General features: G+C 40.3%; 1 protein-coding gene across 1 annotated transcript; it reads right to left on the bottom strand.

The window, feature by feature from the left end:
- Positions 1 to 496: 496 nt before the first annotated feature.
- On the bottom strand, positions 497 to 24830 carry NBR1 (NBR1, autophagy cargo receptor). The gene is given in 22 exon segments (XM_015599246.2): positions 497 to 2263; positions 4480 to 4588; positions 5307 to 5364; positions 5989 to 6083; positions 6828 to 7251; positions 8666 to 8830; positions 9084 to 9194; positions 9716 to 9791; positions 10281 to 10430; positions 11114 to 11404; positions 11492 to 11651; positions 12158 to 12367; positions 12655 to 12742; positions 12745 to 12806; positions 13308 to 13522; positions 13967 to 14044; positions 14385 to 14579; positions 16644 to 16666; positions 17696 to 17714; positions 18380 to 18442; positions 21108 to 21218; positions 24365 to 24830. Coding segments are annotated over 21 exon segments (2868 nt in total). The 5' UTR covers positions 21210 to 21218; positions 24365 to 24830; the 3' UTR covers positions 497 to 2089.
- Positions 24831 to 24864: the final 34 nt, after the last annotated feature.

Below are 24864 nucleotides of genomic sequence, written 5' to 3' on the forward strand. Positions count from 1 at the left end.
TGGAAGAAGTGGGGGAGCGGCGACCCTGGCCTCCACGGAAGGCCAAGCTGCTTCCGGCCCTCCTCCGGGTCAAGACCATGGGCCGGGGTGGGGGGTGGGAGGTGGGAGCAGACGGGAGAGGTCGGAAATTCAACCCACCAAACATCCCGACAGGCAGTTAGTGGAGCTTGGTAGCCGCGTATGCTTGTGTGTTGGGCTAGGAGACACTGAAGGTGCCTTAGCCCTTGCCTCCCAAAGGGAAAGAAGGGTTCCGGGACAGCCTTACCCCCAGGTGACGGCGACAGAAACGGCTGCAAGAGTAATCGGAAGTGCTGGAGCCAGGGTATTGGCCCCGAACTTTGACTCGGTGCCTTGGGAAGCTCCGCCCCAGCTTCTCCGGCCCCACCCTCGCTCTCCCAAGGGCCCGCCCCTCTAGACATCGGGGGCCAGACGTTCGCGGTTCTTCAAGACTCCCAGACGCCCGACGAGGCTTAAGCAAGGACCAGCCAATCCAGGCAGGAGTTTCAAAGAACCTTTATTTTACCATTCTTTCAGCGGTTATGTACAAGTACAACGGGACGGACGACCGGAGCCCAGGGCCCTCCTGGACCCCTACAATATGACTTAGATGGTCAAGACAGGTCGCGTCCGACATCAACCCAATTAATTACACACATCCAGCCGCTCAGCCTCTACCCAGAAGCCCAGATAAAAACGTTTTAAATAATGAACAGCCTGGTTGTCTTGTACTGTGACTCCTGGCTTAATAGCATTTGAGAGTTATACTGTAAATAAACATCATTATGGCTAATGAGTACTTAAAATCATTCATTATAAATACCAACTGGGTTAAATAATACTATTTTGCTATCCTTCCCCCTTCGAGCTGGGGGTCAGATTCTTTTTCTGGAAGTCATTTTCATGAACATATTTTAGTGTTTTTTGTAACCTCTTCAATTGTACCCAAATTCCCTTCTGTAAACAAAGCGAGGACATGCACCCCTGGAAGCAAGCTCTCCCCAACTCATTCTGGGGTTAAACCAATATTTTTTTAGTGTTTGCCCCCATCCAAGTTTTGCAAAACACCAGCCTCTTCTTCCTGTTCTAGACTCTAGGGCTAGATAGCCCAGAAGAGACTTCAGACATGTAGAAAGCCATCATGCTTTCCCGTGCCTCACTACACTCAACTGCCCATCCCTGAACTTTCCTGAGATTAACACAGGAGCCTGCCTTTCACTTGTCTCATGTTTCTATTTCCCCCCACCCTACTGTAAATAAGATCTGCCCCGACATAAGAAAAAAGGTAACTGTTAAATTTACTTTTCCCTTTAAGAGTTTTCCTTCTCTACAAGATTAGCAAAATATCTCACTACCTAAAATTTTTCCCTTAAATAGAAGAAAAATGGATGCAAAATTACTACAGTAGACACTGCTAAATAGGTGCTGGTGGTCTAATTAGCACACTCCCCCTTCCTTTCACCTAAGTGCAGAGACCCAGAAGCTAGATATTCTTAAATGCATGAATGGGCTCCTCAGAAAACAGCAGTGCCAATTACTAAGTATTGCAGGGAAATGATTTTCTCCTTGAGAAAGGAAGAACAACAACATTCCTATCATGCTCTGGGTGCCATTTCAATACCACCTTGCTACGAGGCTTGGGGTAGGGTAGAGAAATTATATGAGAGTTAATTCTTGAAAACAGCTTTCAGGGTTAATTTCTTTTAAAAACTGACAACACACAACCCAATAAAAATATCCACATTAACCCAGAAAAATACTCAACTTCAATTCAAGCAGAAAGAAAAAAGGCTGTATAGGAAGTTCAAGTTATACTCTTCAATGCACTAAAATGGAGAAAGGAATTTTATCCATATCAACTGAAAAGTTGTCTTCCTACTACTCATCCAATGTCTAAAGTGAAAATTTACGTTCTGGTCTTTGATTTGCTCCAAAAAATACTGTAATACAGCTATTGTCTTGACAATTCAGTGATGAGCTCTATACAGATTCATCAGATTAAAAGGTAAGCAAGGGCATCTATCTCGCACCCCAATGACAGAATAAAGATCATCTCTGAGCAGCAAAGTTATTTAATACACATGGTCACTCCTCAATAGCGGTGGCTGTACCAGTCATTGTTGTTGATGTGAAGGAGTTCTGTCACAACCCGCAGGATGTTGTAATTGTGTTTCTTCAACAGCCTCAGGTTCAGCTGCCTGTCACAGAATCCCATTTCAAAGAGATGGGCCATCAGGGCTGCTGTCTGATCTTCAGAAACTATTGGCTGTGTAGAGTCAAGAAAAGCAAAACATTCTCTATATAATTTACATGTTTATCTTGTAAATTATTCAAAATATTAGGCAGTTAGATGTAAGGGTACAGCACTCCTGTCCACCTGATAGTAACGGGTCATCTGAGGGGAAGACAAAGAAGGCTGTTTTGGATTAAGTATGGTTTGTACCTAAAACCTGGCAACTGATGAATTGTCCTTAGAACTATAAGAATGCTTTAGAGGGGACTTTCAGAAGCATTCTTTGGCCAGATGAAGAAAGCTGAAAACAAGCTCTGCAAATCCTATGAAGATAAAAGCACTCATGATGATGGAGCAAGTATAAGCAAGAGAAGAGACTGTTACTGAAAGTTAGCAATGGATATTCAGTCAGATATGCAAAGGAGCTGGACAAAAAAACTGCTTGGAAAATTATATCCTGGGAGACCTTCTTAGAATTTTTTTTTTTTTTAAAGAATAAAAGTGATTCTGGGAAGAGGGAGCTGACATTCTCTTACCTTCCTCTTTGGGCCAAGCCTTTTGGTGGACACATAACCTACCTAAATCCTAACACCTGGAATACCCTAAGTCTTACCATTTACTTACTGTGTCGAGTATCAATTCCCTTATTTATGAAAATGGAGACAGAGAATACCTCCTATTTTGCAGGACTGTTGTGAGGATTAAGATGAGAGAATGTAGGTAATGTTCTGAGCACAGTCTGGCATTTCCCTCTACACCTCTCTCTTATTTCAGAATAAATTATCCATCCTTCTTTCCCCATGCACTTTGCTCTATAACTCATTACTTCTTGCCACCTCAGATATTTCTATTATCCTCTCTCACCTTGATTGTTAATCTCCTTTGCTACTGGCTCACCCATCTTTAAATGTCTCTTTCTGCCTTATGTATCCCTAGCTTTCACTCTTTTTTCCCTTTGTATCCAGCTATTTCAACCTGAGACATACTTGGACCCTCAAAGTCCTCTCCACCCATTCGCACTTCTCTGAAGCATCTGATGTTGTTGGCCATGTCCTCATTTAAAATTCCCTTCAATAAGCTCCAGCACAGAGCTCATTTGCCTCCAAGTTCTCAGTCTTCTTTGCAGGGCTTTCCTTCTTTCCATGCATGATCCTTAAAGGCTGCTTCTTGCTTTATCCATTCTTCCTGGAAAAATCCATCCAGTCACATGGCTTCTGATATAGCCTGTACATAAGTGACTTCATCTCCATGCCAAATCTCTTGCATAATCCAGAAATACATATCCAGCTGCACTCTAGATAACTTTACCTAGATGTGCCTCAAATTCAACACTATCCCAAACTGATCTAATTTTCTTCTCCTCCTGCCCAAACATATCCTTCTTCCTGAATATCTTCTTAATGAATGCTACTATTGTTTGCCTAAGCCAGAAACTTGGGATTTATCCTTGACTTCCTTCTGGCCATTTAATCATGGTTTCCAAGTTCTGCCATTTCTCTCTCTTTATTTTTCTCTCCTACCCTTCTTTTCCACCTATACATGGATTCTCAAGTGGATTTCTTTATCAGGTCCACCAGCCTTCTACGAACAAATCTGATGTTAATTATTCCCCTAAAACTCTTCAATGGCTCCTCCCACTAGCTGTAAAATAAAATCCAAACCACTTAACAGCATTCTGCTGTTCAGATCTTTCCTTGCTCTTCTCAGCCCAAATTCATCTTTCAGACTCACATTTCCAAGTCTATTTACTGGCTACTCTGTCTACAATGCCCTTTCTATCCCTTTTTCCTGGCAAACACTTATTTTGTCCTTAAGAACTTAGTTCAGGTATCATCTACCAGGAAGTCTTTCCTGGCCCCACCCAGGGGCCCACACCAGGCTGAGGTGTTTCATCTGTCAAAAATACGGGCACGGGATCTTATACTCTACTATACATGTCTGTTTACCGGGCTTGTTTCACACTTGTCTATAGGCAAGGACTAGTGTCTTACTCATCTGGCAGTGCTGGCACCTGGATAGCTCCCCACACATAGCAGGTCCTCAACAAACATTAGGTCTTTTTCCTTTCCTCCCTTAAGAAACTTGGCCAAAGTCATACAGCTAGAAAGTGGTGCAGTCATGTGTTAATGAAAAACTAAACCTAAAGTTTATACTTTCTATTATGCCAAGCTACTCTCAAAGCCAGAGAGATGCCATCATTTTCACTGATGACTTGTCCAGGATTTGGTTCAGGAAAACGATACACTGACCTGTGCAGTGACTGGTGGCCCAGCAAACAAGGCCTTGTATGCAGAGGCAGCGACAGACAAAGCCCCCTTCACCAGTCCTCCAGCAATGCTGCTCCCATGGTGGTGGTGTCTGTGGAGGAAAACCAAATTACCTCCCTAAAGAAACACAAACCATTATCTTCCTACAAGATAATCTAGGCTCTAATCCTTGAAAGAAAATGAGATTTCCTTGAGAAAAAAACTAGATGTAAAAAGAGAATGTAACTGTTTTCATCAGTTTTATAGCTACAAATCTTGGTTGATGTAGGGCCTGGCTTACTGCTGCAAGATATGGGCACTGCAAAAAACACACCACTCTGGTTCCCATGCCAAATTTCAGTCCCAGCTGAAAATCAATGTGGTCAAGGGCATAGTGGGGTGCTGGTAGTCTCTCTGCTCAATTATCATCTCAGAGGAAACACCTCCCAAAGGAAATATGATTTACTGGACACTGTAGGGAGGAGCCCACCTTGACAATGCTCATGAGATGACTGGGAACAGAGAGGCACGTGTGTCTAAGTAACTAAGATGCACAGCGGGCTTGACCTTCCTGCCTTCTCCTCTGGTACTAAGGGTGAGCTGAATTTGAGAGCACTCCTTTCTGATCTGGAATGTGAACACTCTTAAACATCAACTTTAGCCCTGTGTTCAGTGTTGCTCACAAGTTCTAGGAGAAATAAGAACAAGAAGGAATGACGGCTCTCCTCTGCTCTCTGGAATGGCACCTGCTCTGAGAGGCTTCTTTAAGCAGAAGCAACACAAGGATATCCACCTGCTTCTGAGGAAGAGGCTACACAAGGTCCAGTTACCTTGAGTGGTCATAGCTCTTCTGTCTGCTGTTTACAAGTCCTGATGAGCCTCTGGGCTCTAAAAGCAAAAGAGCTGTTGGTTAGATACAGCATCCACAAGTCCCTAGTGTTTCCTACCTCATGGCAAGGCTACTATTGAGGCAGGTGGCAATCTAATCAGTGTTTTATACAGTCTTTTTTATTAAATACTTGAAAAAAAGTTTAGGTAGGTTAAATAAAACTGTTCAGAAGGCAATGCAAGGCGACTTACTGAATCTGAAAAGTTAGTTCTATAATCCTATCATACGGATTTATTACTTTTTTAGTACTTTTAGGTTTTAAGGAAGAGTGCAAAGTTACTTTGAGGGTCTACTCACAACTTCAAGGTGCTCGACTCCTTATTTTGTAGATATGAAAATAGACCTGCAGGTATTATAAACCTCACATAGTGAGGAAACGTGGCTGGAACCTAGACTGATCTGCCTCCAAAGCCTGTGTTCTTTCCACTACAACATAATGCCAACCTCCATGAGGTCTCATTTAATAAATATGAAGCCAGAAAATAGGAAAAAGAAGTATGAGAGAGAAGCACAGAAAGGGTGAAAGGGCAAGTTCCTAAAAATGTCCAAGAATCACAAAGAATGCCTGGGTTTCCATTAGAAAGGAGCATAGGAAAAGAGAGAAAGCTCAGGCTGGTCATTACCTCCTCTGATCTGATCAGGGATTGAAGAAACTTCTCGTATGGTAACTGGTAAATCCATTCCTGGGGAGCCATGACGCTGTGCACAAGGAGGGCTCCTTCAGAAAGACACAATATTCAAAGTAAGTTGAAAAGGCACCTCTGGTAACAGTGAGGAGACAGTAAACAGCACGGCAGTGCCAAATTCTTTACAGAGGCTTCACACTTCTGATCTAGATCACGTCTGAAATTAGGGATCAGGTGAGAAGGGCTCTTTTTCCTTTTGGTTTCCCTCTTCAGCCAGTTAAGCTAGAAAAACTGGCTTCAGTCTAGTCACTTCTCCCCCACATCAAGTGGTGCTGACAAAGGGAAATGTCTAGTTCCCTAGGAGAATGGTTTAAATTATAGTCAAGGTTCCACCATTTTCCATACTGAGAGCAGTGACACATAGCCAGTAGAGAATTAAAAATAACTTCTATCTGGTTTTATAGCATGCTTTTTCCATATCAGATTAAACTTCCTAATTATACTTTGTTTGAATTATATGAGAATGAGTTTCTGCTGCCTTTGCCCATGAGTCCAGGGAAGGTCCAGGGACGTTTGTGTTTAAAAACTGGCTCTCAACAATCAAACCATAAGTAGATAGATGATATTTAGATAATCAGGGTTAACTAAAACAAGCATTTCTTTTGAATCCAGAATCCACAAATACTGGGAAGTACAACTTTTATTCATCTAAATTCAGACTTTACTATGGGAAATAGTCTTTCCATGCTGACAAAAAAACAGGTTTTGAGATCAAGGTGACTCCTCTTTATTCCACCTCTGAAGAACAGCCCAGCCAAGGGGGATGTGGATGGTACCTGGGCAGCTGTGGTGGAGGCCCCACCACTTCTGGGGTTAGGGGCACTGTGTCCAGAGTCTGTGAAGTCATGAGGATATCATTGATGCTGTGCCCCTGAGGCTGGTTCTCCCCTCCAGGGGGTCTCTCCCCAGCCTCGACTGGTTCCTGCCCAGCCTCAACCCCAGGCTCGCCTTCAGCCCCTCGCTCCAGGCCTTGCTGCGAAAGTGCGGAGCTGTACATGGAGTCCCCCAAGGGGCGGCTGGTGTCAAAGCACTCAGGCAGAATGATGATGTAATCCTCTGAGGAAGCAGAGGACTGACTCTGAACTTCATCTTTGAGTTCATCCTCCTCATCCTCCTCCTCAACAGCTTCTTCTTCAGCGATATGGACAATCTCTGCCCTCTCATCTCCAAGTGGTCCCTCTTCAGGCAAGGCACATTTCACTAAAGGATGAAAGCAACCAATTTTAATGTATCAGCAGAAAACAGCCCCTTATCTGGTAAAACTGTGGGTTGTGAGCTACAATTATTATTATTATTTGTTTATTTATTCATTTTTTAGGTGAGGCAACCCTTGGTTGACCTCACAGACTGCAAGGACCTTGTCAGCTTACAATCCCTTATTATTTATTCATTTATTTATTTTTTACACCTAAAGCACCTGGTCTTCCTAAGTGGTCTCCCATCCACGTACTAACCAGGCCCAACCCTGTGAGCTACAATTATGAAAGCCAGAGGAGAAGGATGAACAAGAGGCAAGGGCTGCTACTAGAACCACAGTTATGGCCATATTCTAATTCTGAAGCCTGTGCAACGCTGGATAGAACTGAAACTCACAAAAACAAGGTAGGCAGAAACATCCTGGCTCCTGAGAAGCACGATGAATCTTAAAATGAGGAGGCCCCATCCCTTTTTCTCTTCATGTGACAGTTAATAAACTGAGACAGTGGTCAAAGCAAAACTGATATACCATGGGAGCTTACAGTGCTATGAAAAAGAAAATGTTACGTGGCAAGTTTTGTAGGACTGTATGCCTACTTTCTTCTTTTTTGCAAATTGAGTAGACATTCTAGAAAATTGGCAAAACACAGATGAGGAGGAAAAAAAGTATCTATAATCTTAAGATAACTACTGTGAACATTTTGGTGTTAAGTCCTTTTTTGTTGTACATTTGTACACAAGTGTATATGGGAAAAATATATATGTGTGTATTTCAAATAAGAGAGATCATGTTTAAAATCACATTTAAAGGTATAGGTAAAACTTCATAACAGCACAAGAGATCTCCAACATTATTTTGATGCACTAGAATTTGAATTTTTGGATAGTTCTTGAAATACACAGTATTGGTTCTACCTATCTGGTACCTAGGTAGAACGATATCCAAGGTAGAATCTGAAATTTCTGTTACAAAAGAATTTGTTACAGCAGAATTTAACCTTGAGAAACTCAGTTTGGTACTCCTGCTTCTGCGCACTATCGTTGATTGTTGCCTTTGGATAAAGGAGACAATTCAGCTGTCAATGGGGGTCTCTGCTAAGGAGCTCTGTCATCTTACAGGAAGACTCCTTACTGCAGAATCTAGGCAGCACAACTGGTTGCTGCTCCTCTGTGGCCTGCAGCTGTAATTCTACCCCTGACAAAGTGCAGAAATGAGTAATGGTGGCTGTTTTGCTCTTCATGTTATAATTAAAATAGCCAGGTATAGTACGTAGTCTAAAGAAATAACTATGATCCAAATTCTAAAAAAGACAACCGACCTCCATTCTCAGTGAAGAATAGCACTTCTACCTACTCAGGTCTGAGAATCACAACTCAGGCACTGTGCTGTTGGGCAGGGGATTTCAGGGACACTCACTGCGCAGGGAATTCTGTCTGCAGGGTGGGTTGTGGTCAGGGGCAGCATCCAAGGTAAGGGATCGGATTACAGTCTCACACACGAACTGGGTCCCACTCAGGTCATCTTCTGCCTCCTCCACTAAAGCAACATTCTCAATTTTCCTCTTTACTGACACTGTGGAATCTGAAAGACACGAACCTTATCTATACTTGGTGTTTAAACTGTTGAGGAGCTTTCTCTAGTCACATACCCGTTCTCACACTATGCCATGGAGTAGCTGCTATCTGTGTTAAGTGACGGTAGAGACTTCAAAAAAATGTATTACAGAAAACCTATTTCACATAACAAGGTAAGGTTAGTAGGGGGGTATGTGTAAAAACGGGGTGTGGTATGGAAGGAGAGGATGCAAATACTTTATAAATATTTAACCCCTTACCAGGAAGTGTTTTAAATCCCGCCCCTTCACTCTCTTCCTGTATCTGCCCCAAGCCTGGTTTCTCTATTAAGGGACTGTCATGTGGCAGAGGAGACATGCAGGGAGTCATATCTGGAGAATGAAGACAGAAAAACCATCAACCAAGAAAAAGCATCACATCATCAACAGGCAGGGTCCAGAAACAGCAGCTCCCAGGCTTCTTGCCTCCTACAGGGCTAAAATAAAGCTAGGTATGCTTCAAGATCTGTTATAAACAATTTCTCCAGACTACTAGGTGTGCAAGTATCTCAGATCAATCAGTGTAACAAGGATCATAAACAGTGTTTAGCCTGGAAGGTCATGGCTAAGACACAGAACCATGAATGTGAAGGAACAAAGGGACATAAACATCTAGAGAAAAATGGAGAAGGGGGTTCCTTTACAGTGGGGGGGTCTTATAATACAAACTTATATTGTTGCCTGACAGACAACAGAGAAAAGAAGGAAAATGGACCCATGGGTGTTGTTTTGAGAGAAATTGTGGGAGAAATCCTTGCCATCTATTTCCTCAGAACAAAATACTAACACTCTAGGCTGCAGTACTTTTGTGCTTATAAATAAAATACACAAGGTGGACTGAGTGACATTCTTACCTACGGGGGTGTTGTGGGGCTCTCTTTCCAACTCTTGAACAATGTTTATATCCAACAGTTCAAAGGACAGCAGATCCTGGGGAAAAAAGAGGGCAATGTTAGTCTACCTGCAGTACACACTGGAGCCATGTTTTGTCTTGGTGGGACTTGCAGGTCTTTGAGCTCCACACCAGCCTAGATTCAACTCTGTTCAAATTCATGCCTCACCTCAGTCAAGTGAGAACGGGAAGAGTTAAATGTGAACTAGCCATTCAAATAACCAAATGGTAGGAAAAAGAAAATGCAGTGGGGGTGAAGGTGAACCAGTTGGCAGAAATGAAGAGACAACTAAAGGGAAGATGTGGCAAAGCATATGAATGAGTTCTCAATTCAAAGAGGAATCATTTAGTTTAGAAACTTGTTTCCACAGATCTCCTTGCTATTCAATGCATCTGAATGAATCAAAGTGGGCTTATCTCCAAGCTTCTGGGCATCATCTATAACTATACCACTTTCTTTTCAACAAGATAAAGCTCTGTCCCCAATGCTTTCTGTCCATTGTCCCTCAAAGTGCTCAATCCTCCACCTGGGCAGTCAAAAGGTCTACAGATGGGATGTAGAGCTCCCTCTCGCTGGCAATATTTTTGGTCTTCTGTGGGATGCAGGTTTCCGTCTCTTCTGTCTGCTCAGTCACTGCACCAAGCTGAATTTCTTCTTTGGCCAGAAGAAAAGCTTCCTATAGAGACAAATGATTGGGACAAATTTTAGGCCCTTAACAGAACTCAAAAAGGCAAGCAGATGGTTGCTTCCCTAAAAACGAAACATTGCACCTCTATGTGTTTTAAAACTTTTTGTTTTGATATAATTTTAGACTTATAGAAAAGTTGCAAAAATAGTAGAGTTGTTATTATCCCCTTCACCTAACTTTTCATAATGACAACTTAGATTAACCATTAATAGTCAAAACCAGGACTGTAACATTGGGTAACTAAATTTAAATAGTAAACACTCTAAAAAAAAAGTACCTGACTATAGGAAGGTGCCTGAAAAACAGCACACCAAGTAACAACCAGGGCAAGACTTCACTAGTACTTAAGGCACACACACGAGGGGTACTCAGGAGGGATGAATGTTATGGAGCAAAGCCATTAGGTACAGTAGTTCCACAGGCCAGCCAGGTGGCCCTGCTTTCCCCAGAGAAGCAGAGACTGGCCACGCATCATGACAAAGAGATACAAAAGCACTGAGGGATGCCTGCACCAGATCCTAAGGACATGAAAACAAAGCCCCTGAGGACAAGTCCAATATAAGCATATGTGTGTTTTAGGGGGAGGGAAAGAAGCTAGCCTTTCCAATTTCTGAAAGATCAACCAGCTGTGAGTGGGCTCTTTTAGTTCTGGTCACCCTTCCAATGCTCACCTCTTGCTGGCAGGTGAGATCACCAGTTTTGCTTAAGCTGATCATCCCCTTTTCGATGTTATCAGAGCTGTCTGTGGAGGGGAAAGGGTCCACTATGATACTGCACCAGACCCGAGGCCCAAACTGCTGGCCTTTGTGAGAAAGACGCCAATGGGATGTGTACGTTCCCTCCAAGGCTGGGGCGATGAACTCCACAGACACAGTTCCCACATGGCCAGCCTTCAGGCAGGGAACCAAAACATCCTTCTTTTCTGTAGAAGCCAAAGTCAGGTTTCCCCACATGAACTTGAGCTGAAAAGTGACAAGAGAAAAAAAGCTTGTCAGCTGAACGCGGTCACTTTGAATCACTTCATCTTCACACTTTTGTGGGAAAAATACCTTTGTGTCTGTACTCCACTTTACATTTCCTGTATTTTTCATCCTCCAGTGTTTGATAAACTTGGTTCCTGGCTGAAGGTGAGTCCCATCAGGCAAATTCTCATCCACAAATGCTGCACTGAGGGTTGGCATAACTGGGGCACAGGGTTGCAAAGGGAGCCTGAACAGAAATTCAGATAGTCACTTGCTGTTGGGTGTGATGGCTTTTGAATATCCAACACTGACTGTGGTTCAAGAGGTTAAGACTCTTGAAGATGGACTACTAATAAAACTTTTTTTAAAAAACAGAGAACAGAGCTGACTTCTGAGCTAAAAAGCTATGGTGAGGATAACTAAAACGGTCTATAAATAAAACAAGTAGAATCAGGCTCTTAAAATATTTGTTCCTTTTCTATCAAATCCAGACTGCCTCCAGTAAAGAGAGGTCATACTAGTCAGTTCTGAACCTTACTGGTTTCTACCTTTCTGAAGAAGACAAAGCAAGTGTCAAAAAAAAAAAAAAAAACCCCTACCAAACCACCCTTAAGAATGCTAGGATAAGAAAATGAGAAATTTTAAGGATTTGGGTGTTGGGGGCTGCCAATATCTAAGAGAGGTGCTGGCTGAAGGTCCTGTCTTAGAGGGCTGGACCTTAAGTCTTGGCTCCCACCATGGCCCTGGGCTTACATCAGGGTATTAGAATGCAGCAAGCTCTCGGGTCGGCCCAAAGGAGACTTGGGGCTCTGAAGTCCATGGATCGAATTCCACAGATGAATCTTCCTGTGGAGTTTAAGCTGCTTTTTAAGTTCCTTGACCTCTGCTTTACGTTGTTTCTTTTCAGCTCGCAACCTTTGCTTTTCTGCTTTAAGAAAATTCTTGTCAACCTGTTTCTGGAGCCTGTGAGATAACAAATGAGTCTTAAAAACAAAGTTCACAAATTAATTTTGAAACTATTTTGAGCCACTTGTACTCTCCATCAGTGTCAGCTTCTAGTTTAGTTTCTTAACCTCCTTCTATAGTTCTCATTTCCATTTCATTAGCTTTGAATAACTGTCCTCATCATGGCACATCAACTAGAAATGAGCAGGAACTAAGACGACTATTTGTAGTTCTGTAATTCACAGCGTGCCACCAGAACCAAGAAGCGGATCAGAGAACAAGCATCCCATGTACACATGGTTTACCTGGCTTGTTCCAGAGCAGCAGGAAGACGAGGAGCAGAAAGCCTTGAGTGAGAGAATGGTTCAGAGGAACCCACAACAGGTCTCCACAATTGGAGTCGTGGGCATATGGCCTTGATTCACAATCTTCACAGATATTGTAGGATGGACACTGGCTATGGGGAAAAGAATGGTACAGTAGGAAGTACCTGAGGTAGGGAGATATGAGACCAGACCTGCATATCTGCTCTACTAACAGCTAGGTGGTAATCTGAGCACACCACCCGACCATATCATGTCTCAATTTTCCTCATTAATAAAATGAGGACAATAACACTTAACCTGTATCTATTTCAAAGGACAATATGAGAGAAGGCGAGATATCAAAGTATTTGGAACAACAGGGAGATAATTTTTGGTGATCTAGTTTTGCTTTGGGGAATATAATTTTGTCTGGCTCTGTTAATTCAAAAGTACGCCTGAACATAACAATCTGAACAGTTACCTTTCAAACAGTTATTTTGTTGAGGGTGAAGAATAGTTTGTTCCCAAAGCAGAGCTATTATATCTGATGCTCAGAGGTAGAGTAAACCCAATTTCCCTTTACCTACCCCAAACGCCAGGAAGGCTTGCTCTAAGGTCTACTAATAGCTGTTCATTCCCAAGTTACTGCTTACCTGCACTGGTAGCGCACACCAAAGATCCTCCTTTGGCAGCTGCTGCAAGCAATATGCCAGTTGAACTGGTTTTCTGGCAAAAACAGTGTTTCCTCTGAAACTGGCATTGAGACTTCTGAGGGACAGGAACCCAGGGATGGGTTCTGGAGGACAAGCTTCTCATGTAATTTCTGTTCAAGCTTCTCGACTGTTTCTTTAACGACTTGCTCTCTAAACTAAAATGTAGAGCAGAAGATGGGGGAAAAAATCCTTCAGTTCCAATATTGGAAAAGGCATGAAGATATCAAATAGACCTGAAACGTTGCTATCTCTGATATAAGAACATAATAAAATAGCTAATAACTACTGCACGAAGTAACAGAAACATAGCAAAAGAAGGTCTTCCTTCCACAGCTAAACTAGTTCAAAAAAAACAACAAGAAATCCTTTTGATGAGTTAATTTCCACCTTCCTCTTTCTCAAGCATAGAGATTTGTCCCTTTCCCTTACATCCTTAGAATTAAACTTTTTCTGGTACATCATTTAAAAAGTTAGGAGCTTTCTTGACTGGAACTGCTGTAGTTTGGAGATTATTAGCTACTAGAGGAAGAAGCCATCTGGGCTATTTCTTCCACATTCCACACACTGCTGCTAAAATCCAAGCCAGAGAAAACACTCACTGTCTCCAGGTAGCTTGTGAACCAGTCTGGGGGCTTGTCTTGAGGCTGATCTAAGTCACATGGAGCAAGTGGAAACTGCTGCAAAGAAAACACAATCTGAGATCTTGGAAGTTACCTTTATTTCTACTTAAAATAATTTTCCTGAAATATATTATTTTGAGGTTTCTTTTGTCAAACATAAATATGCGGTCCAAAAAAAAATAACAATAATAATATAAAGGAGTACAAAAGGAAAATAAAATCTGTGTGTCATCCTATTTGCTCCTCTCCAGGAGTGCTACTGTTACCCATTTCAAAAAGTCAGACAGAGATGGTCATTACAAACTCCTAAGTTTTGATGAAGGGCTCGAATCTTACACCAGAAACAATGAGACATAAGGTTAGAAAAATTGTAGAGACAGGAATGGTCCCTTCGTACCTCTGCGGCAGGCTCCTCGGGGGTCTTCATGTCTGATCCCAAGACTCTCACCAGTGAAGAATAATGTGCAAGTGGCTTCTTCCCTGCCCTCGTGACTGGTTGTTTTTCTGCTACAACTGGGGGTGCAGCTTCATCAACTACACAATAGCCTTCATGGACTTGCATTTGCAGTTGGTTTCCCTGCTTAACTGCCATCTGAGAGCATATGTTATGAATTAAAAACGTATCATGTGAGTCTCATTTCCCAAATGAAAATTCAAAGAGGTGTGGTGAATTATGCTGGAAAATGTTTGTTTTATTAAATCAAATAACATATACCATGTTAACACTCAGCATCCTGTTTCTTTGCCAAGAATGTTAACTAGGAATGGTTTTGTTGTTACACGAAAGTAGGTTTTTAGTGCAGTACTTTACCAGGTGAGATGTTTTCATTAACTGGATTACTACTTTTCTGTTTGTTTTTACGTAGGACTCCATTTATGGATCTAATCTCAACTTTTCGAAAAGTCAATCTCAGACTACCATAACCCAAGAAAGAAAGCTATATCATATAATTATTTTCCCGTGAAAAAGTCTTTAGGAAAGCATGTTTAACCATAGTATTTTGGAAAGCATTTCCAAAATAGTATTTTGGAAAGTATTTGGTCACTTATTTTGAAGAGCATCTTCTTCATTCTATTTTAAAACCTTTACTTCAAGGAGCATTTGAGATTTCATGAAGGTATTCCAGTGTCCAAGAGATTAGGAGTCAAGTCCACAAAGTTCTAGCTCTCCCCACTTGTCATCCAGTGACAAGAACTATTCTTTTATCTACTTTACATTTCTTAACATTCCACTTTAAAATAGCATTCCATGGCCAATACGTTTGAAAGATATTACGTAATCAGAGATCAGCAAACTTTTTAAAGGGCCACATAAATTTTAGGCTTGCAGACCATACAGTTTCCGTCATAACTACTCAACTCTGCTAATGTAGCACAAAGGTAGCCACAGACAATACAACAGGCATGGCTGTGTTCCAATAAAATTTTATTTATAAAAATATATGGCCAGCCACTGGCTATAGTTTGCCAATCCCTATTCTAGACCATAAATCAAGAAGCTTTTAGTAAAATGTGTCGTAGAGTCTGTGGAAAAAATTGCTCAAGAAATGACTATAATGAAATGTTTCAAAATATAAACAAACATGGGATCTTAAGTAGTAAATTGTGTGTGTGTGTGTCTTGCTTCCTGGGGTAACACAGGCTTATATAAACTCTGGACTCCTGAGGTCCAAGATTTCTGACTGAATAGATAAAATAGTGACTGTGGAAAAGGTGAAAGAGTTTTGAAGATCTTAGAAGACTTTTTCAAACTATTATAGCTTCTGAGAGTAAGGAAAGAAAAAAGCCAGGAAGAGTTGGACAAGAGTGAAGGGGTATGGGGGAATAGCATAAGCAAAGAGGAAAATGGAAGACCACATGAAATTGGGGCAGAGGGAAATTATGAAGCATGTGAAATTAACAGATACGGGTATCTCAACTAAGAGAATCCAGGGAAGGGCCTGAATATCCAAAACCAAGAGACTAGCTGGTAATTAAGGATTTCTGAGTAAAAACCAAGAAGACATTGGCCAAATTATTGAAACAACTGGCACCAAAAATAGCATTCTGATCAGAAACCAAAAAGGGTAAATCTAGCTCCCGACTAAAAATTCTTGCCTCTCCCTCTCTAAACCAAAAATGATTATGGAAAATAGCTTAGTCTTGGACTAGAAGTTTATAAAGGATAGTCAAACTTTAAAGAATAAAGAATATCTTTAATTACAAAAGTGGTAATGAATGGACAGCTTACACACCTTAAAGAAGTGACTTCAAGGAATGCTCAATTCATCACTAACAAACAAGAGATTGTAACTGGATGCTTTATACCTTAAATTCTCCCATATTATACTGAAACATTCTATAAAGAACAAGGTGAAGGAAGGAGATGAAAAATGTCATCCAGAAAGCATTGTTCCGGAGTTCTTTGTATTTTTAAATGCTAGGGCAGTGGCACCAAGACCAGCAATGAGAGAACAGTAAATAAAAAGAACCTTTATGTAAGGAGTTGCCTTTTGCTGAGTGGTATGCCCTATTCATCAGTTTCTCTAAAAATAGGTTTTCCTGTGTTTATATTCGTTAGTTTCTCTCTCATGTAATGGAATTCAGGTTCAAGTTTCAGTCAATAAATAATTTAAAAATTATTTGGAAAAAAAAAAAAAGAAGCAATAACCATTACCTTAAGTGCTTCTTCATACTCTCCTAAAAGGACAAAAAATACATACTGTGATATTTCTTCGCCAGCCCAAAAGATTCTGTTAAGTAAAACCAATCCTTACTTTTAAGAATTCTTAGTTTACAGTCCTTTATTTTTTTATTTTTTATTTTATTATTATTATTTAGGCCTACAGCATCTGGTTTTCCTAGGTGGTCTCCCATCCAAGTACTAACCAGGCTCGACCCTGCTTAGCTTCCGAGATCAGACATCGGGTTTGTTCAGGTGGCATGGCGGTAGACCATGAACCGTGGCTCCACTGGGGCACGAATCCAGGACCTTTATGCATGTAAAGCAGATGAGCTAACCGCTACACTATGGAACCACATCTGTTCATAATCCTTATACATGTACAGCTACTAACCTTTTGCTGACAAACTCCTTTCTCATCCCATTGCAAACAGAAGCTACTTGCAGGTTTGTTCTCCCCTTAAATCTCTCTCTCTGTGCCACTGGAGCCTTCCAGTTATAAAACTTCCACCCAGCTCACTCACACTAGGCTTAGAGAAGCTCAGGACTCAAGGGAGTTAATACTATCATTTCAGCTGGTTAAAAAAAGCTTTTGGGAGCCATCCTAGGAACCTAAACTTCAAATTTAACAGTGTTCCTGTGGGAAAATGTACTCCAACCTCTAACAACCAACTATCTTATAAATAAGCTCCTGGAATACCACTTGTTTATAAATTACCACTAACATATATACCAGATCAGAAACAAATGCAACATACCAGGAGAACAAGTTATGTGTGTTGAACTGGGAGGCATGTTTTCAGATTACCATGTTAAATATAAGAGAACCTCCCACCAGAGCTGTCCTTAGACTTCACTCCAAGGCACTGACCTACGTACAAAAAACTGCTATAAAAATCTGCTACTTTTATTTTATAATGCTGATGGATGAGTAAATGCAATGTCAATTTACTATACACAAAATCCCACTCTAAAATGAATATTGCAACAAGATTGTGTAAATGGAAAGGCATACGTTCAGGATTAGATTAAGGCTTTTAACGCACCTTGACTGTTGATGGATACCTGTAAAAAGAAAAAAGCAATAGTGAATTATAAATCTATCATCAAACGAACATTTCTGTCACTAGGACAAGCCTCACAGGATGGATGTAAAATCTCAGGTAAGTGTTCAGCTTTTCCAATATTATGAACTAACTGACTAATGATAACATAATTTTATTGCTTAACTACTGTATCCTCCTTTATTTCATGTACATTATGCAGCAACATAACATAGTGGTTAGGAGCCTGGGCTCCAGAGCAAACTTTTGTGCCTTTTGGCAAGTTATTTAACCTCTCTGTGCCTTAGTTTCCTGATGGGTAAATAAATGAGAACAATGTACCAAATACATAGTATTGTTGTTAGACTGACACACTGTAACCACTTGATAAAGGTTTGTTATTATTATTTTATTATAAACTAAATGGTACCTTGTGATATATTTGAACTTAAGGTCACTATATAGTTTTAAAAGTTCTCTCCCACATTTTCTTCTTCAATGTTGCTTCCCTATTTCCCAACTCCATCTCAGATGTCACAAGTCAGCTTAGAACATGCAATCAAACATATTTAAACCACTACACAAATGAGATAAACACTATTCTGAACTTTTAAAGCCCTACACCAGTCTTGAGAAATATGATCCCTATTCCATATACCTGGCCAAGGGTACCATCATATACTTTACCTCTTCATTTTCCTCATCCAGATATTTTATTTGAATAGTGTACAGGTCAAATGAAACTTTTACCTGCAAATGAAATGTATACACTATATGATCAAGATATCAAAAGGGTAGTTTGTGACATAAATCTAGAAGTTATAAAGAACAGGCATATTTCATTATATAAAAATTAAACATTCTATGTGATAAAAAAAAACAAAACAAAAAAACCACACCATAAACAAAGGCAAAAGACAAACAATAGACTGGGGAAAATATGTGCAACTCATAACAGACAAAGGGTTAATATCTACAATACAAAAAGAGCATCTACAAAACTGCTAATCATAAGATTATGCCTAACAAATATATGAAAAGATGTTCAACCCAATGGTAGTCAGAAAAATGCAAGTTAAAACAATGAGATGTCATCTCGACAGAATGGCAAAAAAAAAAAAAAAAAGAAAGCCATTAACATCCAATGCTGTCAAAACTTTAGGGCGCTGTCATGTATTTCTTTAAGGTGCTATAATTCTTCTGCAAAGCGCCTGGTAGTATTCACTAAAATTTAAAATCACGTCTTGTGACCCATTAATCTCACTTTGGAAAACTTTATCCTATAGAAGAGCACATAAGTTATATATACAAACAGCTATCCCCTGCAGTTCATTTTATAGTGGTTAAAAAAACCCCAAAAACCTTTTGACCTTGAGTCACTATCACTCTTCTCATTATGTAAATTATGAAACCCAAGGTTCAAAGCATTCGCCAGACTTTAATAGTCTTAGTTAAATCAGTGACAGAGTCAAAGGTCCCTCCCAACTAGAACTCCTTGATCTAAAAGAATGTAACTTGACCTATATGAGCTACTCCAGACACTTCAATGCTCAGACACTTTTCAGGAAAAGTGAAATGTTCTTTCCTATAATATTTCATAACAACGATTATACTTCTATACATAAATGAAATTCAAATTTGTAGTAATTGTAACTTTTGAATTATCTACCAGGCAAAATAAATTCAAAAAATTAATTTAAAAAGTACAATTAGGAAAAAAAAACCTTTTGACCTTGAGGGCATTATGCTAAGTGAAATCAGACAGAGAAACACAAATATTATATGATTTCACTTTATTATATGTGGACTCAAAAAAAAAAAAACCCAAACAACAAACTCAGAGATACAGTGAATACACTGGTGGTTACCAGAAGAAGGGGTGGGAGGTAGGTGAAATAGGTGAAGGTGGTTAAAAGGTACAAATTTCTGGTTATAATATATATAAGTCCTGGGGATGTAATAAACAGCATGGTGACTACGGTTAATAATACTGTATCATATATGCGAAAGTTGGTAAGAGAGTAGATCTCATAAGTTCTCAATACAAAAACTGTATAGTGATGAAAGTTAACTAGACTTATTGAGGTAATCATTTCACAATATATAAATATAGAAACATTATGTCGTGTACCTGAAACTAATATGTCAATTATACCTCAATTAAAAAAACTGGGAACAATCTTGCAATAAGAAATAACCACTTTGGTACAATATCAATAATATTGTGGACAATCTATAACTTTAAAAATAATGAGCTTGGATCCTTACCTATTCATTCAGAACTATGTATAAAATATACTGTTGAGTAAGAAAAGCAAGCTGCAGAATGTTTATAGCATAATCCTAATATAATATCTGTATGAACATGGGAAATGTATCTAAGTACATACAAGACTTAACACCGATTACCCCAGAGAGGTGGAAATAGTGGATGGGAGGGAGGGGGGAGTGGAGGGATATTAACTTTTTCTTTATACGTGTTTGGATTGTTTCACTTATAATGGGCATGTATGACACTTTTATAATTTAAAATCTACAAAAAAGAAAACAGGTAAGCTTTCAGCTCATTTAACTACTAGGAAAAAAGGTAACTATGTTTGATTTTCAGATCATTTGACAAACAAGATCTGACTTTCTAGATAACCGTCAGTCTAGGATGGTATAAAGTAGTATTTGCTGGAAGACAGAAGACCAGATCAAACCATCTTTTGTAGTCTCTCTACCATTTCTTTTCCTTTTTAGTTACCAAAACACATAACCAGATAAAAGGTTTTTACTAACCAGGTATAAATAAGTTTTTACCAAAGGGTTTTGTTAGACAAAGAGTGATACACGAAGTAAAACATTTATGACTACAGATCGAACAAGAGTACAAAGGGCAAACCAAGAAGAAAAATAAAGATGAATTTCTGTCTAAACACCTGTAGGAAGTTTTTTGGGGGGGGGGGGGGGGTTTGCGCTCAACTTATTCAACCTCTGACCTAGCAATAAAAACAATCAATCAGTTCTTGCAAAACACAAGTTATATCCTTGATGAGTCACAAACCACAGTCACATACTAGCTCTCAGGCAAGAGGACATTCTTCTGGGGCCTCGTTAGGGTGGGGCCCATATACTAATTCATTCCTCAGACTATTTCTAAAATTAATGTTTTCTAAGTCCTATTTCACTTAAAAAACAAAAAACAAAAAAAAAGCCCTTACTTTCCTTTCTAAACTCTTCAAAAGGAATTTATTTGTTCCCTTTATTGAGGCACATCTCCTATATGAATACTGAACCCTTGTCAAAAATAATTTTCCAAAAGGTTAATATGACAGGCTTTGCAGCTATGAAACAACACTGCTAAAAATAGCTACCTTTAGGGAAAAAGATCTATGTTTAAAAGATGGAGAAACAAAACAAAATTAACACTCACCATAGCTTCGACATCAGCCCATGTTGTATTTTCTGGATCGGAAACCAGAAAGCTTTGAGTTTCATTTTTAAAAGTCACATTTAGAGTAACCTGTGGTTCCATACTGTGAGGCTAGAGCCCAGAGGATGAGAGAGAGAGAAAACACATTAGAAAGGGTTTGGACTAGGCTAGGAGGACACAGCAGTGAATAAGGCAACATCTCTGCTCTTCTCAATCTAGTGGGTGGTTTAAAACAAATCTCACAGTTAAATGTTTGTTAAGAAAATGTAAATTTTGGTCAAGCCCACAGAAACCATCTAACATTCCTCAAATCCTTTAGGATTTTCTAGAACTTTATAATGATTGGTTAACTAAACAGATACCTACTATCTGCTAGTAGCAGGATACCAGATAAATCAGATTAGGTCTCTACCCTCAGGGAATTTACATTCTTATAACTTCAAAGCAACATTCTACATTTTCTGAGAAAAGCAACCTTTTTCCAAATTGAGCAACTCAGGTTTTCTATAAGATCAATTTTAACAATTTAGAGGCCAAAACATTAGCCAAGAAACTACAGAGGTAGCATTCAACATCCTTCATTCAAGTTCATCTGTTTTGTAGTCTACTTTTTTTCTTGTATGGAGAATTTTAAACATGTATAAAAGTGGAGAGTAATGAACACATTACTCTCACTTCATCTATACCCCTACATACCTCCCAACTCCCCCATGTGGAGAGGCTGTAGTCAACTGTTGTAACCAAACTATAGCAATCTAATTTTAAAAAAGATGATTATGGGAAAATTTAAACCTATACAAAAGAGACTATTATTTATTAAATCTCACTGCATCCATCAGCCATCTTCCATAATTAGCATCAACTCAGAACTAATCTTGTTAACAGCAATATCCTTTCCTACTGGATTATTTTGACAGACAGCCATCATTTCATCCATAAGACAATTGAGTATGTACCTTTAAAAGATAAGAATTTTAAAAAACAATCACGATACTACTATGATGCCTAAGAAGTTAACAACTCTTTAGCTGAACGTCTATTTTTAACTAAGGGTTTTGTTTACTGATGAGTTGTTAGAGGTTGGTTTGGTTTTATGACTATGAAAAAATAGTTTAAATCTAAATATAAGTTGTAATGAAAAATGTCAGCTTTTAAACATATTGACAAATTTTTAATAAGCATCTATAAAGATCAGATTCCGATCTAAGCACAGGAGTAGATGAACAAGATTAAGTCCCAGGGGTTTATAGTGTAATGGGGAAGAAAGCACAGGGTTGAAAGAGCTGAGTACAACACATCCCTGCCACATTACTAGCCATATAACTGAGCAAGACATTTAACCCCTGAGCTTTAGTTTCTTAATCTGTAAAATAGGTCTAATATCTCTGCTTTCGCTACCTAACAATGTTATCATAAGGAACAAATAAAAATGTGTGCAAGTTCTTCAAAAATGTTACTCAAATATAAAATTATAATAAATCAGTCTTTGGGACCTAAAATAGTGGTTTTCCACAGTATAATGCGCTACCCTGTGAAACAACACAACAGATACTGTCATTAAATAAGAACTTGAAGATCTGAGGATTAACTATCTTTTTTAAAATTCAAAAAACAATTATCCCCCAAATTTTCCCATTCTTTATCTCCATCTAAAGCCAAGTTCATCGCCAAATGATACTGGTTTCTAGCACCAATCCTGACATCTAGTATTCATTCATATGGAATGCAATTTTGGGGGTCCTTAAAACTTGGACAGAACTCCTGTCAACTCCCTAGAATCTTAGACAAAAAAAATCCAAGAAATTAAATGACTATTTGTCTGCCCAAAGTGGGTCTGAAACAGTCTCACTTTTCAACTTCGGAAACACTTCCACACTTTTGAGAGTCCAGAGGAAACTAATCTTTCTCCCTTTTTCTCAAATTACACAATTGGAAATTTAGATACTTTGGAGCTCATCCAGCTGGTAGGCTGATGAGGAGAAAACAGGAAGTGGGAGAGGCTAACTTAGCTAAATAATAGCCAGATCTTCATAAAGAACGGCCTGCTTCCGTTTGGCTTATATATGAAAATTCTTTTAGCAAGAGCATTAATCTTGAACTTGTGGAAACACCAAAGCTATGGTTAGGCCCATCTGTCCCTGTAAGTTTGAATCCAGTAAAGTCAGGAAGCTGGGGCCTAGGCCTTCAGCTTTCAAAACTGGCATTATTTTAAGTTCATGCCACTGACTCACTTTTGCTTGGCACTAGTCAGCTTTTCCTCTATTCGGTTAAGGATATCAAAAATTCCTTTAATGACGCTGACCCGAGAATCTGAGCTTTAGACTACTGAGTCCGCCAGAGGCCTGTGTAAGATGTTCTGGGCGTTAAAATGTGTGACTAGAAAACTAAGTGTTTGACTAAAAGTCAAAACGATGCCTTTGTAATACCAGAGGTCCCTGACCAAGGAGACTTTGATGAGGTTCTCAAAAAACGGAGGGGGATGGCGTGAGGAGACTGAGCGGGTAGTGTCATTTTTTTTTCCCCTTGCGGACTTCATACTAGTCATCCAGTTATCGTTTCCTAGCAATCTTATGTCCCCCAAACACTGTCACCATCCCTTAAGGACTTTGTTTTCTTTGCCTAGGCCCTTTTTGTGCCAGGGAGTCTCGGCCTTCCATCTGGAGAAGCGGGCGTTCCGAGCCACCGATCCCCCATCCCTACGGCAGTATCTGCCCCTTCGGCCCCTAGAACATGAACGGCTCTCCCATCCGATCACTGAAAAGATCGGCTGCCCTTAGACATGGAAAAAGTCGCCCCTCTTTACAGGGTTGCTCCCTTGAGCTTCCCCAAATCCTCTCTGTGCGATATGACCTCACCCCTAGGTAATCGCAGCAGCTTCCTTACCAGCTTCTCGCCCCCGGGGGGCGCCTGCCAGAGGCCAGTGCGGAGACCGGTCGCTACCAGATCATCTGCTTTCCCGGCAGGGTGAATCTAACATGGCGGATAGAGACAGGGCCTAGTCCCCTGTTTCTCTGAGTTTCCGACAAGATGATTGGCTCTTACCAGTTGTTCCTCATAACTACCACCCTATTGATTGGTCGAAGATGCGCTAGCGGAGGCGGGACAAGAGCAGCCTGAACCTCACAACAATAACAAACATTGGGGCCGAGGGGCGGAACTACGAGTGCGCAGCCGTGGGTCGGGGCCCATTTCCCCTTCCCAGTTAATTCGGCGCCCACTGCGTTCCCTTAGTTCACTGACCTTAAAGGACTACTTACCCGAGACTCGCGGGGCTGGCTGGGAATTGGAGTCTTCCTAGGACTTGTAGGTTCTTTAGCTTATTCTCCGCTCTCAAGATACGAAAACATAACACTCCAATCCATGTCTGTTGACGTGCATAAGCGTACGGAGCTTTTTAGATTATCAACTAGGTTGCCGTGAGACTCGTGCCCACTTCCAGTGTCGGAAGTTCCTCTCCATAAGACTACAGTTTCCAAGGAACACAGTGACGAAGGCCTTTTGATCCGCAATGCATGCTGGAAATCGTAGTTTTTTTGCCCACAATCCTTTTATTTACCCAAACTGGAGACTTCCATTGCGGCGGGAAGTGTGAGGGAACGGGGCCTCTTCTGGCGAGTGTTGTAGACACTATCTTTCGCTCATATTCGGGCCTCAAGGATTCCGACTTGGGTACAGGAACCACTGTGACGTAATAAGACGCCCTTGGAAGCGTGGAGGTGAGGAGGCGGGCGCCTAATAGAAAACTCAGAATTCTGTC

The sequence above is a fragment of the Pteropus alecto genome, unplaced genomic scaffold, assembly GCF_000325575.1.
Source record: "Pteropus alecto unplaced genomic scaffold, ASM32557v1 scaffold98, whole genome shotgun sequence".
NCBI lineage: Eukaryota > Metazoa > Chordata > Mammalia > Chiroptera > Pteropodidae > Pteropus > Pteropus alecto.